General features: G+C 40.5%; 1 protein-coding gene and 1 pseudogene across 2 annotated transcripts in view; both read right to left on the bottom strand.

The window, feature by feature from the left end:
• Nucleotides 1-18697, bottom strand: part of PLBD1 (phospholipase B domain containing 1) — an 87357-nt gene that overhangs the window by 58799 nt on the left and 9861 nt on the right. For both annotated transcript variants that reach the window (XM_069585659.1, XM_069585660.1), the window contains exon 2: nt 1569-1788. In XM_069585659.1, coding sequence (XP_069441760.1) covers nt 1569-1788 — 220 coding nt within the window. The remainder of the gene's footprint in view (nt 1-1568; nt 1789-18697) is intronic.
• Nucleotides 3172-10959, bottom strand: LOC138437782 (hyaluronan synthase 2 pseudogene; annotated as a pseudogene).

Here is an 18697-nt window from a genome sequence, read left to right as displayed (position 1 = left end):
TCCCCGGGCCGCTGCTACAGGATCCTAGGGAAGGCGGATTCAGAGTCTGAAATCAGGAGCTCCTCTGGTGGCTCAGTGGTAAACAATCCATCTGCCAATGCAGACGGATTCCATCCGTATTCCATCCCTGATCCAGGAAGATTCCTCAAGCCGAGGAGCAACTAAGCCCATGTGCCTCAACTACTAAGCCTGTGCTCTCGAGCCTGGGAGCCCCAGCTACTGCAGCCTGAGGGCCCTAGAGCCTGTGCTGTGTAACAAGAGAAGCCACCACAATGAGAAGCCTGCTCACCACAACTAGAAAGTAGCCCCTGCTCACCGCAACTAGCAACGAAGACCCAGCACAGCCAAAAATAAATAAATCAATTAATTAAAATTTTTAAAAAGAGAATGCAATGAGAATTCAGTGGATCCAGAAACAGATAAGGACTTGGAGGGAAAAAGAAAAAAGTCTGGATTGTTACATGCAGAATAACAGTTTTAAACATGTTTTTAAACATCGCATTCACTTTATAGTTTTCTACACCTCCAAATAGAGAGTTCCCTACTACGGGGACTTGTATGGCAAGGTAATAAAAATTTGGTAGAAAGATAAAAACAGGAATGTTTAGTTTAAGTTAAAAGAAAAAAAAACACAGCAGCCAGAGCCCAGTAATTAGCCATTCAACATTTGATATAATTGCCAGCACTTAGAAACAGATTAAGACCAGCACTGTGTTTACTATGACTAAGGCTGTAAAAGGGGAAAATGAGGTTTGGTTAAACTTGCACTCAATGATCTAGGTCAAAGAGCATAAAAAGAAGAAACCCAAGTCCTCAAGATATTTTATATCAAAGGAAGAATGAGGCTTGTTTGATAATTTGCAACTTTCCTTTCCTCAAGGAAGAGTTCTCCAAAAAGGATGCATCATGATTACATTATTACAACTATTTTTTTGTTATTCTCATTAGACAAAGGAAGAACTTAAGAATCAAACAATAGAATATTCATGATAAGACATCAAAATTTCAATTTAAATATTTGCCCACTTGAAAGTATCATTCTAAGACAGTTGAAAATAAATGCTCTTATATTTTATTTTTAATTAATTTGTAATTAATCCTCTCTGTTTTGTGCTTCTCAAAGAGCCACTCCACCACCCTTTGCTTTCTCCCTGACAATAAATGACTAGTGAGATGAAATGGCTTAGCTGTCTTTACAACAGTTTCGTGAGAGGGAAATGTTTCAAAATGTTTTAAATGTCACAACTGGGGGCTTTCCTCCTAGGCAGCATGACTATAGATACAAATGTAATTGTGATTTTTTTTTTAAAACTTTTGGCCGTACTGCACAGCACTTAGGATCTTAGTTTCCCGAGCAGGGATTGAACCCAGGCCCCCTGCTCGGAGTCTTAGCCACTGGACTACCAAGGAAGTCCCTGTAAACGTAATTCTGATGTTTCTATCCTATGAGAAGGACCACGGTGACTTTTCAATTCTAGTGTACAATGCTAGGAAGAAAAATGTTACTGCTGAAAAAAGAAAGGGACAGAGGTTGCCTTGCAGTTCACTACCATGACTGGAGTACTTACGGGGCAGTGAGGTAACCCTCCAAAAAGCCGGCGGCAAACATGATGATCTCATTGCTCAGGGACTGAGAACCGTACCCTGCTTTGATCTCCAGGATACCCCAACCTGTGGTTTTCACAGAGTTATTGTAAAAGCCATAGGCATCCCCTTTCCTGTCTAGGACATTTTTGACTTGTATTCTCTTCTCCGTAGGCATCCAGTACGCAGTTGCATAGTAGACCCCTGGAAGAAAAGAAAAAGGAATAATGCTAGGATGTGATTGAACTGAGTGGCTAATGGCTTTCTTTTTCTGTGTAATCAACAATTCTAGTACATCTGCTTTTAAAGAGTTTCATTCTATTAGAGTTGGGAAATCTGTCACACCATAGTTTGTCCTTGTTATTGTTGTTGTTCAGTCTCCAAGTTGTGTATGACTCTTTGCAACCTCATGGACTGTAGCCCACCAGGCTCCTCTGTCCATGGGATTTCCCAGGCAAGAATAATGGAGTGTGTTGTCATTTTCTTCACTGGATCTTCCAGACCCAGTGATCAAACCCATGTACCCTGCAGTGGCAGGCAGATTCTTTACCAGCGAGCCACCTGGCAAGCCCTTGTCCTTGTTACAAATGGGGGAAAACCAGAGCCTTGATCAAAGGCAATTAGCCTAGAGCACAAAGAACCAGGTCAAAAGTAGGGGTGTAGTTGGAGCATCAGAAAGGGGGTCTAAGTGCTTCAACCTTGGGGATGGAATTCTGGGCAAGGCACGAGCTGGACTTCTCACCCTCCTTGTCATTCAACCAAGAATAAGATCTGGGATTTCCCTGGTTGCGAGTCTGCCTTGCAATGCCCAGGACTTGAGTTCAATGTCTGGTCAGGGAACTAGGATCCCACAGGCCTCGGAGCGGATAAGCCTGTGCTTTGCAACTACTGAGCCCAAGTGCTGCAACAAAAAAATCCCACACTACACACTGAAAATCATGCATGCCACAACTAAGACCCAGTGCAGCCAAATAAATAATAAATAAATATAGTTTTTCAAAACAGAATAGGGTTCAGCCCTGGTCTGCAGCCCTTTTCATCCCCCTCAATAGTTGGGCCAAAGTATCCACATTCTCTCACTTTCTACCCTATTTCTCCTGCTTAATTCTTTTTTTTCTTATCAAAAATATTACAAAAAATTCAGTGGAAATACACTGAATAATTGCTAAAATAAATTCAGGCAATTCATTCATCTTTTATAAGAAGGAGAGACTTTGACATTTGAATGTTACTAAAGCTTAACTTTCACAGCATCATCTTTCAGGGTTTGAAATAGCTCTACTGGAATTCCATCACCTCCACTAGCTTTGTTCATAGTGATGCTTTCTAAGGCCCACTTGACTTCACATTCCAGGATGTCTGGCTCTAGGTGAGTGATCACACCATCATGATTATCTGGGTCGTGAAGATCTTTTTTGTACAGTTCTTCTGTGTCTTCTTGCCACCTCTTCTTAAGATCTTCTGCTTCTGTTAGGTCCATACCATTTCTGACCTTTATTGAGCCCATCTTTGCATGAAATGTTCCCTTGGTATCTCTAATTTCCTTGAAGAGATCTCTAGACTTTTCCATTCTGTTGTTTTCCTCTATTTCTTTGCATTGATCGCTAAAGAAGGCTTTCTGATCTCTCCTTGCTATTCTTTGGAACTCTGCATTCAGATGCCTATATCTTTTCTTTTCTCCTTTGCTTTTCACTTCTCTTCTTTTCACAACTATTTGTAAGGCCTCCTCAGACAGCCATTTTGCTTTTTTGCATTTCTTTTCCATGGGGATGGTCTTGATTCCTGTCTCCTGTACAATGTCAAGAACCTCCGTCTATAGTTCATCAGGCACTCTGTCTTATCAGATCTAGTCCCTTAAATCTATTTCTCACTTCTACTGTATAATCATAAGGAATTTGATTTAGGACATACCTGAATGGTCTAGTGGTTTTCCCTACTTTCTTCAATTTAAGTCTGAATTTGGCAATCAGGAGTTCAGTACTTTGGCCACCTCATGCGAAGAGTTGACTCATTGGAAAAGACTCTGATGCTGGGAGGGATTGGGGGCAGGAGGAGAAGGGGACGACAGAGGATGAGATGGCTGGATGGCATCACCGACTCGATGGACGTGAGTTTGAATGAATTTCGGGAGTTGGTGATGGACAGGGAGGCCTGGTGTGCTGCAGTTCATGGGGTCGCAAAGAGTCGGACACGACTGAGTGACTGAACTGAACTGAACTTACTAAAGATAAATGAAGAAAGGGACTTCCCTGCTGATCCGGTGGGAGTGGTTAAGACTCCTTGTTCCCAATGTAGGGGGCCTTGCTCAGGGAACTAGATCCCACATGCCTCAACTAAAGATCATACGTGCTGCAATGAAATTGGAAGATCCCGTGTGCTGCAACTAAATAAACAGTTACAAGAGCTCCCAAATAAATAAATATTAAAAAATAAAATAAATGAAAAAAGTTAAAATATTGAAAGTTTAAGCACCTTTTCACAGAAATAAACTATTCAATTTTAAAGGTAGTCAGAAAGAAAAACACTTTATTCTTTCTATCATGAATAATATCAGTCAACCAAGCTTCACATTTTGGGTAGACATTTTTCAAGTATGAATTCTTTCAGAATCTATTTTATTTTTAAAAAAGGAAGAATAGGTGAATTTTGGCAGAGGAGTAAAATATAAAAATATGCACAATTTGTTTTAAGATTGGCATACAAACTCCTAAAACAGCACAATTATATAAAAGTATGGCCTGTAAAATATCCTTTGGCATTTCACTTGGTAGTTAAACAGAAAACTTTTCTGAAAAAAAAAAAAAGTAGCTATCAACACAGTCCATAAGTTAGGGTTGTATATGTTGAAAGAAATTTCCCTTGAGTTTCAAAATCCTTTTCTTCCATAATAAACTCAGTGGACATGGGTTTGAGCAAATCCAAGGAGATAGTGAAGGATTGGAAAGCCTGGTGTGCTGCCATTAATGGGGTCTCTAAGAGTCAGGCACAACTTAGCTACTGAACAACAACAACCCATGTAAGTCATCACTAGTGAGGTATATAGGGCAGAACTGCTGCTGCTGCTAAGTCGCTTCAGTCGTGTCCAACTCTGTGCGACCCCACAGACAGCAGCCCACCAGGCTCCCCCGTCCCTGGGATTCTCCAGGCAAGAACACTGGAGTGGGTTGCCATTTCCTTTTCCAATGCATGAGAGTGAAAAGTGAAAGTGAAGTCGCTCAGTCGTGTCCGACTCTTCGCGACCCCATGGACTGCAGCCCACCAGGCTCCTTGGTCCATGGGGTTTTCCAGGCAAGAGCACTGGAGTGGGGTGCCATTGCCTTCTCCGATAGGGCACAACACTGTCAGGCAAACGTAAAGTAGAAAGAGTGCATGAACAAAGAATTCTTCCCATGTTCATAGAAATATCAGGTTAAATCTGACTCATCCTGCTCGACTCTGCCTGCGTGGCAGAATTAAAATAAGCCCATACAAATGTCTTTGTTCAAGTCCTAGTAGCAGCGATATGTCTCCTTTGGAGGCATTATTTGATTCCAAGACACCACGCAGTCCCCTGGAGGGGTGAAGACTGTGAGCATGTGTCTGCATCTATAACTGCAAACACCAAATGTGAGATCATACATCAAGCGCCACGCTGTACTGTGGTCCTTTCCTCCGCCTGCCACACTTCTTGATGACAACCACATACAGTGTCAAAAACAGGACCCAATAGCATACATACAGCAATGTTCCTACAATTACAACTGTCTGTTTCGATGCTGAGAATGGCTTTTTAGATTCCACATAAATGGTGAAAACCACACCACCCAGGAGGATTGTGAACCAAACTGTTACGGGGATGAGTCCTATGAAATTAACAACAATGGTCTTCCTTCCAGAAGTACCCCACCCAGCTTTGTTAATCGTTGCAATTGCAAACATCTTGGCGGGAAGTAAACTTGACATGTATAACACTGAGTAGAGGGACATGAAGACCATGATGGCGTTTCCTCTAAGGCAGCTGGCAAAAGATGACTTTATGAGACCCACTAACTGGACAGTTAACAAGAAGAGGAGTATGTTCCAAGTTTTACCCCTGTAGAAGAGCTGGATTACTGTGGCAATGAGAAAGAAAGGGAAGAACCCAGTGATGACGGCTTCATAGGTCATCCACAGGTGATGTTTGTGGAACCACATTGCATTGTACAGCCACTCTCGGAAGTAGGACTTGCTCCAACGGGTCTGCTGGTTTAACCATCTGAGATATTCCTTAGGTGTTTCCGTAAGGCACTTGGATCGAGCTGTGTATTTCGTTGCATAGCCCAGACTCAGCACTCGGTTCGTTAGGTGCCTGTCATCTCCAAAACTACAATGGCTGCCCATAAATTCTTGATTGTACCAGTCTTCCACAAATTCCTGCAGTAAGGAGTTTCGGTACATTCCTAGGGGTCCGCTAATGCACTGGACACACCCAAAATAAGACTGACAGGCCCTTTCTATGTTAAAAGCCATCCAGTATCTCACGCTGCTGAGGAAAGAGATCCAGGAATCATACTTGTTTAAAATCTGGACATCTCCTCCAACACCGCCAACCATGGGATCTTCTTCTAAAACCTTTACCATCTCCACTGATGAGGCAGGGTCAAGTATGGTGTCTGAATCACAGACCTGTACATAATCCACACTCCGTCCCAGTGCTCTGAAAGCCGTGTACATGACTTCTCTTTTTCCACCCCATTTTTGCATGATGCAGATATTCTTGTTGGACAAGACCAACCGGGTGACATGCTGTGAGCTCTCTTTATGTGACTCATCCATCTCACCAGGACCCTTCATGTGGAAGTTGCTCTTCCAGATATACGTGGCTGACATGTCCCTGCTCATGACTTCACCGAAGATGTCCATCATGTAAAGGTCATCTTCTGAGTTTCCATCTATGACCATGACAACTTTAATTCTGGGGTAGGTTAGCCTTTTCACAGATTGCAAACATTTCCGTAAGTAGCCTGGATCTTCTTGATACGCAGCAATGCAAAGAGCAACAGTTTTGTTCAACTTAACGGGGGTTTCTAGAGATTTTTTCATTTTCTTGTGCTCCAAAAAGGCAAACAGGCTTTGGATGAGGAGGTGTGATACTAAAACTGCACCGTATAGCCCAAAAGAGAAATAGTAATTGTCCGTTTGGAAAAATTGGTAGCCAACAATATAAGCAGCTGTGATTCCAAAGAGGAGAGAAACTCCAAAAAGTGTGGTTCCAATTATTCTCAGGATACATAGTAACCTCCCACAGTGCATCTTGTTCGGCTCTGGGTCATAAAGTTGTCCTCAGCCTGTCTGTCCTGGAGGGTCGGCGGCAGTCAGTATCCAAAACTGAGCTAATAGGAGATCAGATGAATTTGAGACAATGGACCAAAAAAAAAATTTTTTTTTAAACACGACATTTAAAAAAGATTGAGGAGTTTTTTATTTTATGCTCTAGTTCCCCACCCTTAATACTGGAAAGTCTCTTCTTTCTTTTGTATTAAAAAAAAAGAGAGAAAAAAGGCCTGGTGAAAACTCAACAGAACCCAGGAAGTGTAGAACTGGGAGAAAGTCTTTGGCGGGGCCTGGTTTAAGTCCTGAGTCAGTGGGTTGCTGGAAGCCAGGTCTGGTTAACTCTTTTCAGATGCCTTGATTTCATCCTTCTGACTGTTGCCTTTCTGCCTCCTTCAATGGAAGGGGAGGTCTCCTGCTTAATTCTTCACAAATGACATTAGATTCTTACTTTGTAGAAATGATAGAAGCTATCACCTGTGGATTCCTCAAGTTCTTGATAATTTTGTGAATTGATCCTCACAGCTCCTGTGTCCATCTCACCCTTCTTGCTCTTCTCCATCCCTCCACCCATGCTCTGGGTCCCACCACTTTCCTTAAGTGGATCTGTCACTTTTATTAGGAACTTCACTGCACCCTATATCTTCTTTATCATGTACCCTAAAACTCCCTCTCTGCAGTGGCTCATCCCCATTCAGGATATCAACGTGCTCCACTGTCTTGCAGCTCAAAGCTAACCAACCACAGCAGCCCTCTCTGGATCACAAATGAAATTCTTAAATCCTAACGTCACATGAACTTCCAAAAGCATATGACCCTGGTGACCACTTATTCTTAAAGCTCTTTCCTTCCATGGCCTCTGGAATAACAATCACTCCTGAATCACCACCTCCTCTACTTTCCTTTTCCTTACCTTTCCCAGGAGTTCCACTTTATCCCCAACAGCACAATGGATAATACCTTCTAGATGATTCCTTTAGCACTAGGAATTAAAAATATCCAAAGCAAAATTCATATTCTCTTCCATTACATCCTCCACCCTCTGCTTTCTAGCTCTGTGTCTTTCAGCCTAAAACCCAAGTCCATCCAGGTCTCTTCTCTCCTCCACAACTCATATTTAATAAAAACCTCCTAAATAGTGCTCCCGTTAGTAAGTGCCTCCCTAGCTCTACCTTTCTGTGCTAGTTTTTAAACAATAAATTTATTTGTTTTTGGCTGTGCTGCGTCTTTGTTGCTGCACACAGGCTTTTCTCTAGCTGTGGCAAGCAGGGGCTACTCTCTAGTTGCGGTGCGTGTGTTTCTCATTGTGGTGGCTTCTCTTCTTGCAGAGAACAGCATCTAGGATGCTTGGGTTTCAGTAATTGCCACACACAGGCTCAGTAGTTGTAGTTTCCGAGTTCTAGAGCACAGGCTTGGTTGTTGCAGTGCACAGGTTTAGTTGTTCCACAGCATGTGGGATCTTCCAGAACCAGGGATTGAACCCATGTCTCCTGCATTGGCAGGTAGATTCTCTACTATTGAGACACAGGGAAGACCATTTCTATGCTAGTGTCGATATCACAACTAGTCTAAATTATGAAGAGGCTTTTTTCCCCCAAGTCTCTCTGACTTTTAATCCATTTTTCATACTTTGCCAGAGTGACCTTTCTAAAATGCAAAACTAATTTGTTTACTTGACTACCCCCAATTGTCAATGGCTTCTACTTCCTAGAATTAAAATTCTTTGACTTATCCTCTTGGGCCTTCATGACCTGGTTTCTGCCTACCTATCTAGTTTCATCCACCACCTCTTTCACTCCATGTGATCTCAAAACCATTACACACAGTTCTCCGGCCTACCATGAGCTGGTCCAACACCTCTGACTTTGCATATGCTGTTTCCTCTGCCTGAGATTTTCCCCCTTGTTGACTATCGAGTAATCTCAAAACCGTTATTTAAGACTCAGGAAGCAGCACCCCCTTTATAGGGGCTGACTTGCTCTACAAGCTCTACGTACCTTGTATGTAGGTCTGCTAGTCTAATGTAATTTACACGTCTGCTCCTGCTCCCAGCCTATGAACGTGTTTCCTCAGTACCCAATACAGTGTCTGGCCCACAAGAACTACTCAATTTGTGTTGCTATTTAGTTGCTAAGTCATGTCCAACTCTTCTGCGACTTGATGGATTGTAGCCTACCAGGCTCCTCTGTCCGTGGGATTTTCCAGGCAAGAATATTGGAGTGGGTTGCCATTTCCTTCTCCAGGGGATCTTCCAATCCAGGGAATGAACCCATGTCTCTTGTATTGCTAAGTGGATTCTTTACCACTGAGCTACCTGGGAAGCCATAGGTATTCAATAAATATCTATAAAAGGGAGGAGGACATAGGAAGAGAGAGAAATGAAGAAAAGAAATGGTATGTACAGCATTCATTTCTCTGCCTAAGAAACCATTGCACAGCCGCTCAAGTTAAAGAGAAACTTTATATTCAGGTCATCAGGGAGGTGGGAGGAGGCCAGAATGACTCAGATTCTGGGCTGCAACTCAGCAGATGGGTATTGTATCATTACTTGAGAGAGGGAGCAGAAGGGAAACATGTCTGGGAGGGAGCATATGTTTAGTTTTGGACATACCACGTTTTTAGTGGTTAAGATACTAGAAAGCTCAGATACGATATTTAAATACAGTTGTCTGCTTTCAAGATTCAAAACTGACTCAGTATTTTATTTATTTGGCTGAGGCATGTGGAATCTTTGGTTGCAGAATTCGAACTCCTAGTTGCAGCACATAAGATCTAGTTCCCTGACCAGGGATCAGATCCCGGGCTGCCTGCATTGGGAGTGCAGTGTTTTAACCACTGGACCACCAGGGAAGACTGTCTATGAAATGAGCACTAAAATTAGAATCTTAATGTTAGAGCATCATGGCACCTTGGCCCAAAAAGGTGATAGACTGGGACTGGGTCAAGCTGCACTAATCAGCTAATGTTATAACTGTTAAAGAAAGATCTTGAGCAGGAAAGTCAATTTATTCTCAGTCAAGTCATGACCATAATGGTGGGCTTTCTTTAAAAATGGTAAAGTGGAAGTAAGGACAGTGATAAACACAGGCAGGTGCAGAATACCTATTCACCAGGTTTCTGGGGATGAAAGAGAGTCTAATTGTTACTGAGTCAATTGACCACAGTTGGATAATAGTGGGCAACATCCACAGAAACGTCCTTTCTGCTCCTCTCCTCCCAAATATAATAAATGTGCTTTCCAAACTGATCTTGGACCATGAATGCTACTGCCTCCAGCCCCTTCCCAGCTTTTCTCCTGCATTCTCGTCCACCCTTACCACCAGTGAACTTGGAGGGAAATGAGAAAGGATGGCTGTTTCACTGTTACTGGTACTACCCCCTTTTCTTACCACAAATAATAAACTTCTGCAAATCTGTGCTTTTTTTGACATTCATGTGCCCCCATATATGGGGAAAAAAATTTCTTTTTTTATCCAGTCCTTGAGAGAATTCAATGAGAAAAATTTACTGCTAACACACTGACCAATTTAGCAAGTGCTTTGAGAATTAAGCCAAAATCTGAGTTTCTTGTGCTACCCCTAATTGATGTCCTCTATTCCTCAATGTTTTCTCCATATATCAACTCTTCCTGGTTGTCCAGTCTCATGCCTTAAAAAAAATTTTTGTCTTAAATACTTGATTAGTTTAAGCCTTATGTTTTTCTATTAAAAAAGAAAATCTCCATGTTGTTAAGTGACTGGTGTGGAAACTGTAATAGCAAAAAGGTAGAAAAATATCACATAATTCTAATCTCAACCTTGCTCTATGCAGGCTCTGTGAAGGTAGGGGCCACTTTTGCTTATGACCCCATATCCTGGGAATGCTAGAGCTGGCACAATAATGTTTCTGTGATGGATCTAGATTACATGTGTGTGTTCCTGACCCCAAAGTGAAATTTATCTGAACATTCACAGAAGTTAGTCTAAACTCAAGTCGTTATGTCCTCAAGCTCAGGTAAGAAGCCTAGAGGACATTCAGATGCCCAAGGGGCAAATGCCATCTTTGTGAAAATGAGATTTAAACATTTCTAACAGTAACATCCTTAGAATCAATGCACTTGATAAATATTGAACGATTGAGAATATTATTTTCTAAAAAAAGTTTTTTCTTCCACAAATAAAGATGAAAAGAAGCCCCATCAATTTTTGACTTCTAAGTAAAAACCCAAACACCCAAATTGAATTTCTTTTCTTTACCTATGTATTCTAATATTTTCTATAAGTTAATTGTTTTCAGTTGAAAAAAAATTCATCACACTGTCTTAGAATTTGTAAAACGGTAATACACGGCCGAAATCACTTTTCCCATAGTTGGAACCTAAGTTTCATTTATGAAAGAGGAAGTGGTTTTCAACCCTGAGCAATACAATTTTACCCTAATATAGTCAGTCAGATAGAGGGAAAAAAGATACATGAGAAAGCAGAGCATATGTCAGAGAAAATATAAACGCAAAACTTGCAACTTATTCAGATTAGTTCTAGCTAATAGTTTACTATGATCCTCGAATTGCTTTTCTCTTTCAATGAGCACAGTCACTCAACTTCCTTCTCTGAACCCTAGCTTTGCACCTTTCCTTCTCTGAAAGGACTTAAAATAAATGGATACCTGGTTTTTAGATTTGCTTTGTCTCTTCATCAGAGTCACTAAGAAAATAACTAACTAATGAATAATCAGTCTCCAGGCAACAAACTCATAAGTTGGTATTTTAGCTCTCACTCTCTCCATAAATCAGAGCCTGGGATTCTGAATGGAAAGAGAATCATTTGGCAAAGTGCTCCAGAGAACAGCAGTAGGGGGCTAGGACAGTGAACCACAGAGGGAGGGAAAGCAGCAGGGTGCATTTAAGATGGTCCAAAGGGGTGTGCAGAATAAGCCTCTGAAGACCACACCCCAGGGATGGAATGAGGGAGCATTTATCCACCCACTCACATCCTGCATAGGTCAAAGGTGGCCTTTGGCCATTCCCAGTTATGCACATGCTCCAGTGCTAAACAGCTATGATTTCAGAGGAGCTCTGAGTTAGAAAGTGGGGGCTCTTGCAGTTTGGCTAAGGTGAGGTGCCTCAGCTTACCTGAGTGAAGCTAGAATAAAAGGAAGAATATGAGATGGGTTGAATAATGTGTCTAATACACAAAGAAGGTTGAAAGGGATTAGTTTTTTAAAAAATGGCTTGAAGGAAACAAAATACTGGTACATAAAAATGCTGCAGGTTTGCTTGGCTCTGAAATGATCTCTTTCCTTCACCTCCTAGAAGTGTACCTGGTTCTTCACTGCTGGCTTAACTCAGAGTTCTTGTCAAAAGTCTCATCAACAGAAAGTCAACTTTGCCCCATTTTGATTTAGCACTAAGCTCACTGCTCATCTAGATCTCTCTTTAGTTATATGAATTTGGGTGTATTTGTCGCAGTAAACTTGACTATAAACTTCTTAAGAATGAGGGGTGGCATCATGTATCTCATTGTATTGACTCCCTTGGGCTTAATATAATGTTTTACCCTATGGCCACTCAAACCCTCAGCCTTTACACTAGCTGGAAGGTTACCATTGGAGACAGATTCACATCACATCTGTGGTATATTAATTCTTGATTTCTCACTGTAAATTAGAATTTTGATATCTTAGGCCTGGTTTGAATAACTTGACACTACTTTATATTAGAACTGTAGCTGTGTTTGCAAGGCTGCAGGACAAACTTCAGAGCAAACCTCTCTCTCTCAATCAAGAGACTTTCACAATTTTCCCAAGAAGATTATAACATATCTGCTGTCTATACAGACATGGAGTTGCAAGTGTTAGACTCAAGTTTCCTCATAATTTCACTACCTCTATTAGTTTCATTTTTTTAACCACATTAAGTAAATTCCTGTTTCATAGTAGTGCAAGAAACCTACATAATAACATTATTAATACATTTTCTAGTCACATCTTAAAACTAAGTTACCAAAAAATTGTGAGACCTAAGTTGTAGAAGCAACTGGAACCTTCTCTATTTTTTAAAAAAAGGTAAAACAAACGTATTCGTAAACAATTCTTAAAACCTTAAACAAAATTAATTCCTTGAGATTCACTACATTATTGCTGCTACTACCTTTTTTTCTATTTCAATAGTTAATGCTTTGTAATTTGGAATCCAAACAGGTGACACAAGTGAAAATAATGTCTAAATAAGTGTGAAAACTAAAGTTTCTATTTTGTGTGTCAGAACCAAGACCCAAGATGAAGTTCACAGATAAAAATTTCATATATTATGGAAAGTAAATCACCAAGAAATAGTTATTTAAAATTTTCTACCCCAATTTTGGGGCTTCCCTGGTGGCTCAGATGGTAAAGAATCTGCCTGAATGCAGGAGACCTGGGTTTGATTCGTGGGTTGGGAAGATTCCCTGGATAAGGGAATGGCAATCCACTCCAGTATTCTTCCTGGAGAATCTCATGGACTGAGGAGCGTGGTAGGCTAGTCCATGGGATTGCAAAGAGTCAGACACAACTGAGCAACTAACACATACACATATGCCCCAATTTCAGGACTGAAGGAGGAGGGTCTTTTAAATTTTCTTCTGGAGAAAGTTTTTGATCTTTTCTATAAGTTTCAGGACCAGGAAACAAAATTTAATAATAAAGATTAATAAGTATTAATACTTCTCCCAGAAATTCTTCTAAACTTATCTATTAAAAAAATGTTTTTAGCTAAAGTCTAATCAATAAATGTGATGCCATGCTTGTATTTGCCCTGTCAGAGTCTATAATAAATGTTCAGTCAAAATATTTGTATGTTAGTCTTTATGAGAGAACCTCCCTAAATTTTCTCAAAATATCCCAAACTCCACACATCCCAAACTAAAATCACCCTATTCCCAACCCTCAGATAAGCACCTTTTCCTTTAGTTCTTACCTTGATGAAGGCAAGAAACATCTACCCGCTTTGATCTGGGTATTCTCAACTCAACATTGCTAAGTATTAGAGAAATGCAAATCAAAACTACAATGAGATAACACCTCACACCAGTCAAAATGGTTATCATCAAAAAAATCCACAAACAATAAATACCAGAGAAGGTGTGGAGAGACGGGAACTCTCCTGCATTGTTGGTGGGAATGTAAATTGATACAGCCACTATGGAGAACGGTATGGAGGTTTCTTTAAAAACTAAAAACAGGTCTATCATACAACACTGCAATCCCACTCTGGGCATATATCTGGAGAAAAACCGGATAGGAAAAGATACATGCACCCCAATGTTCTTACCCTAAAAAGGAAACTGATGTTGTTCCTTCAGGCCATTTACCAAGTCCTCACACTTCTATCTACTTCCTTTCCTCGCTATGTATCACTTCAGCTGACACTTTCCCCATTTCTGGGAATTACCTTGTACATATTCTGATAAACTGGTAAAGCCCTTGAATTGGTTCAGGGTGGCAGAGTAGAAGGATGTGCACTCACTCCTTGAGAGAGCACTGGAATCACAACAAACTGCCGAACCATCATTGACAGGAAGATGCTAGGACCAACCAAAAAAGATATCCCACATATCCAGAGACAAAGGAGAAGCTGCAATGAGATAGTAGGAGGGGTGCCATCATGATAAAATAAAATCACATAATCACCATGTGGGCTACTCATAAACTGGAGATCAGTTATATCACAGAATTTCTACTGGAGTGAAGGTTCTGAGCCCCATGTCAGGCTTCCCAATGTGAGGGTCTGGCAACAGGAGAAAGAATCCCCAGAGAACCTAACTTTGAAGGCCAGTGGGATTTGATTGCAGGACTTTCACAGGATTGGGGAAAACAGAGTCCACTCTCGGAGGGCACACACAAAATCTGGTGCACATTAAAAGCCAGGGGAAGAGAGCAGTGACCCCATAGGAGACTGAACAAGACCTTACCTGCTAGTGCTGGAGGGTCTTTGCAGAAGGAGGAGGCCAGCTATGGCTCACCATGGAGACAAGGACACTGGTAGTAGCAGTTCTCAGAAGTACTCATTGGCATGAGGCCTCCATGAGGTCACCATTATCCACACCAAACAGCCTGTAGGCTCCAGTGTTGGGCTGCTTCAGGCCAAACAACCAAGAGGGAAGGAACACAGCCATACCCATCAGCAGACAAGTGAGTTAAAGTTTAACTGAGCACAGACTTGTCCACAAGAGCAAGACCCAGCTCTACTTACCACCAGTCCCTCCCATCAGGAAACTTGCACAAAACTTTTAGATACTCCATCTGCTAGAAGGTAGACAGCAGAAGCAAGAACTGCAACCCTGCAACCTGTTGAATAAAAACCACTATCACAGAAAATTAGAGAAAATGAAAATGTGGAGGATTATGTCTCAGATAAAGGAACAAAATAAAACCCCAGAAAAGCAACTAAATGAAGTAGAGACAGGCAATCTTCCAGAAAAAGAATTTAGAATAATGATAGTGAAGATGATCCAGGATCTTGGACAAATGATTTAGGCAAGGATTGAGAAGATGCAAGCAATGTTTAATATAGACCTGGAAGAACTAAAGAACAACAAACAGAGACAAAAAGTACACTAACTGAAATTAAATAGATACTAGAGGGAATCAAGCAGAATAAATGAGGCAGAAGAAGGAATAAGTGACCTAGAAAGCAGAATGGTGGAAATCACTGCCACTGAACAAAATAAAGAATGAAATAAAGACAACCTAAGAGACCTCTGGGACATATTAAACACACCAACATTTGCATTATAGGGGTCCAAAAATGATAAGAAATAGAGAAAGGATCTAATAAAATATTTGAGGAGACTATAGCTGAAAACTTCTTGAACATGGGAAAGGAAACCCCTCAACCAAGTTTGGGAAGTGAAGAGTGTCCCAGGCAGGTTAAACCCAAAGAAGAGCACAGCAAGACACATGGTAATCAAATTGGCAAAAATTAAAGACAATGAAAAAATATGAAAATCAACAAGGGGAAAATGACAAAAAAATACACCGGTACTTCCATAAGGTTATGAGCTGACTTCTAGGCAGAAACTCTGCAAGCCAGAAGGGAGTGGCACAATGTATTTAAAGTGATGAAAAGGAAAAACCTACAACCAAGAATACTCTACTCAGCAAGCATATCATTCAGATTTGAGGGAGAAATCAAAAGCTTTTCAAACAAGCAAAAGTCAACAATTCAACATTATCAGAAAAGCTTTACAGCAAATACAAAAGGAACTCCTCTAGGTAGGAAAGAGACTAGCAACCTAAAACAACCTGTGCAACTATAGACTGCTATATCAAAGTCTCATAGAAGCAGCAAACCTAAAAACTACAGTGGATATACCCACAAAAAAGAAAAAGCAACCCAACATAACACTAAAGATGACCATTAAACCACAAGAGAAGAGAACAAGAGAGGAAAGGAAGAAAAAAGACCTACAAAAACAAACCCCAAATAATTAAGAAAATGGCAATCAGAACACACATACTGATAATTACCTTAAATGCAAATGGATGAAACGTGCCAACCAAAAGACAGAGACTGTTTGAATGGCTTCAAAAACAAGACCTGTACATATGCCGTCTATAAGAGACCCACCTCAGACCTAGGGACACATACAGACTGAAATTGAGGGGATGGAAGAAGGTATTCCATGCAAATGGAAATCAAAAGAAAGCTGGAGTAGTCATACTCCTATAGGACAAAATAGACTTTAAAGACTTATAAGAGACAAAGAAGGACACTACATAATGATCAAGGGGTCAATCCAAGAAGAAGATATAACAATTGCAAATATATATGTACCCAACAAAGAAGCACCTCAATTCATAAGACAAATCCTAACAGCCATAAAGTGAAAAATTGACAGTAACACGATAATAGTGGGGGACTCCAACATCCCACTTTCATCAATGGATACATCATCCAGTCAGAAAGTCAATAAGGAAACACAGGCCTTAAATAACACATTAGACTAGAGGGACTTAATTTATATTTATAGAGCGTTCCATCCAAAAGCAGAAGAACACATGTTGCTCAAGTGCACATGCAATATTCTCCAGGACTGACCACATGCTTGGCCACAAAGTGAGTGTAAACTTAAGAAAACCGAAATCATATCACGCGTTGTTTCCCAACGACAACACTTTGAGGTTAGAAATAAAGTACAAGAAAAAAAAAACCAATAAAACACAAACACATAGAGGTTAAGCAAAATGTTACTAAACAAACAATGGATCACTGAAGAAATCCAAGGGGAAATCAAAAAATACCTAGAGACAAATGAAAACGAAAGCACAAGGATCCAAAAGCTATAGGATGTAGCAAAAGCAGCTCTAAGAGGAAAATTTACAGCAATACCTCAGGAAACAAGAGCAACCTCAAATAACCTAACCTCACACTTAAAGCCCTTAGAGAAGGTAGAACAAACAAAACCTAAAGTTAGCAGAAGAAAAGAAAACAAGATCAGAGCAGAAATCAGTGAAACAGAGACAAAGAAGGCAACAGCAAAGATCAGCAACACTAAAAGCTACCTATCTTTGAAAAGATAAAACTGATAAAGTCTTAGCCAGATTGAGAGAGGACTCAAATCAATAAAATTAGCAATGCAAAAAATGTTACAACCGACACCACAGAAATACAAAATATCATAAGAGACTACTACAAGCAACTGTATGACAATAAAAGGGACAACCTGGAAGAAATGGACAGATTCTTAAAAAGATGCAGACTGAACCAGGAAGAAATAAAAAATATGAATAGCCCAATCACACGCACCGAAACTGAAACTGTGATTTTAAAACTCCCAACAAACAGAAGTCCAGGACACAGGTGACTTCTATTAAACATTTAGAGAAAAGCTAACACCTATCCTTCTGAAACTGTTCTGAAAAAATGGCAGAGGAAGGAAAACTCTCAAAATCATTCTATGAGGCCACCATCACTCTGATACCAAAATCAGACAAAGATACCACACAGATAAGAAAATTACAGGCCAATATCACTGTTGAACACAGACACAGAAATCCTCAACAAAATATTATCAATTCTAATGCAACAATACACTAAAAGGCTCAAATACCATGATTAAGTAGGATTTATCGCAGGGATGCAAGGATTTTTCAATATTCACAAATAAAGCAGTGTGATAAACCACATCAACAAACTAAAGAATAAAAACCATATGATCATCTCAATAAAAGTAGAAAAAGCTTCTGATAAAATTCAGGACCAGTTTATGATTTAAAAAATACTCTCCAGAAAGTGGGCATAAAGGAAACACATGCTCAGTCACTCAGTCAAGGCTGACTCTTTGCAACTGCATGGACTGTAGCCCTCCAGGTTCCTCTGTTCATGGAATTTTCTGGGCAAGAACACTGGAGTGGGTTGCATTTCCTTCTCCATAAAGAAAACATACCTCAGCAGAATAAAGGCCGTACAAGACAGCCCTAACAGAACGGGAAAGACTACAGATCTCTTCAATAAAATTAGAGATACCAAGGGAACATTTCATGCAAAGATGGGCTCGATAAAGGACATAAATGGTATGGACCTAACAGAAGCAGAAGATATTAAGAAGAGGTGGCAAGGATACACAGAAGAACTGTACAAAAAAGATCTTCATGACCAAGATAATCACGATAGTGTGATCACTCACCTAGAGCCAGACATCCTGGAATGTGAAGTCAAGTGGGCCTTAGAAAACATCATTACAAACAAAGCTAGTGGAGGTGATGGAATTCCAGCTGAGCTATTTCAAATCCTGAGAGATGATGCTGTGGAAGTGCTGCACTCAATATGCCAGCAAATTTGGAAAACTCAGCAGTGGCCACAGGCCTG

Source organism: Ovis canadensis, chromosome 3 (genome assembly GCF_042477335.2).
Source record: "Ovis canadensis isolate MfBH-ARS-UI-01 breed Bighorn chromosome 3, ARS-UI_OviCan_v2, whole genome shotgun sequence".
Lineage (NCBI taxonomy): Eukaryota > Metazoa > Chordata > Mammalia > Artiodactyla > Bovidae > Ovis > Ovis canadensis.
The sequence above is the reverse complement of the archived record's forward strand: the minus strand, read 5'-3'. Positions and strand labels throughout refer to the sequence as shown.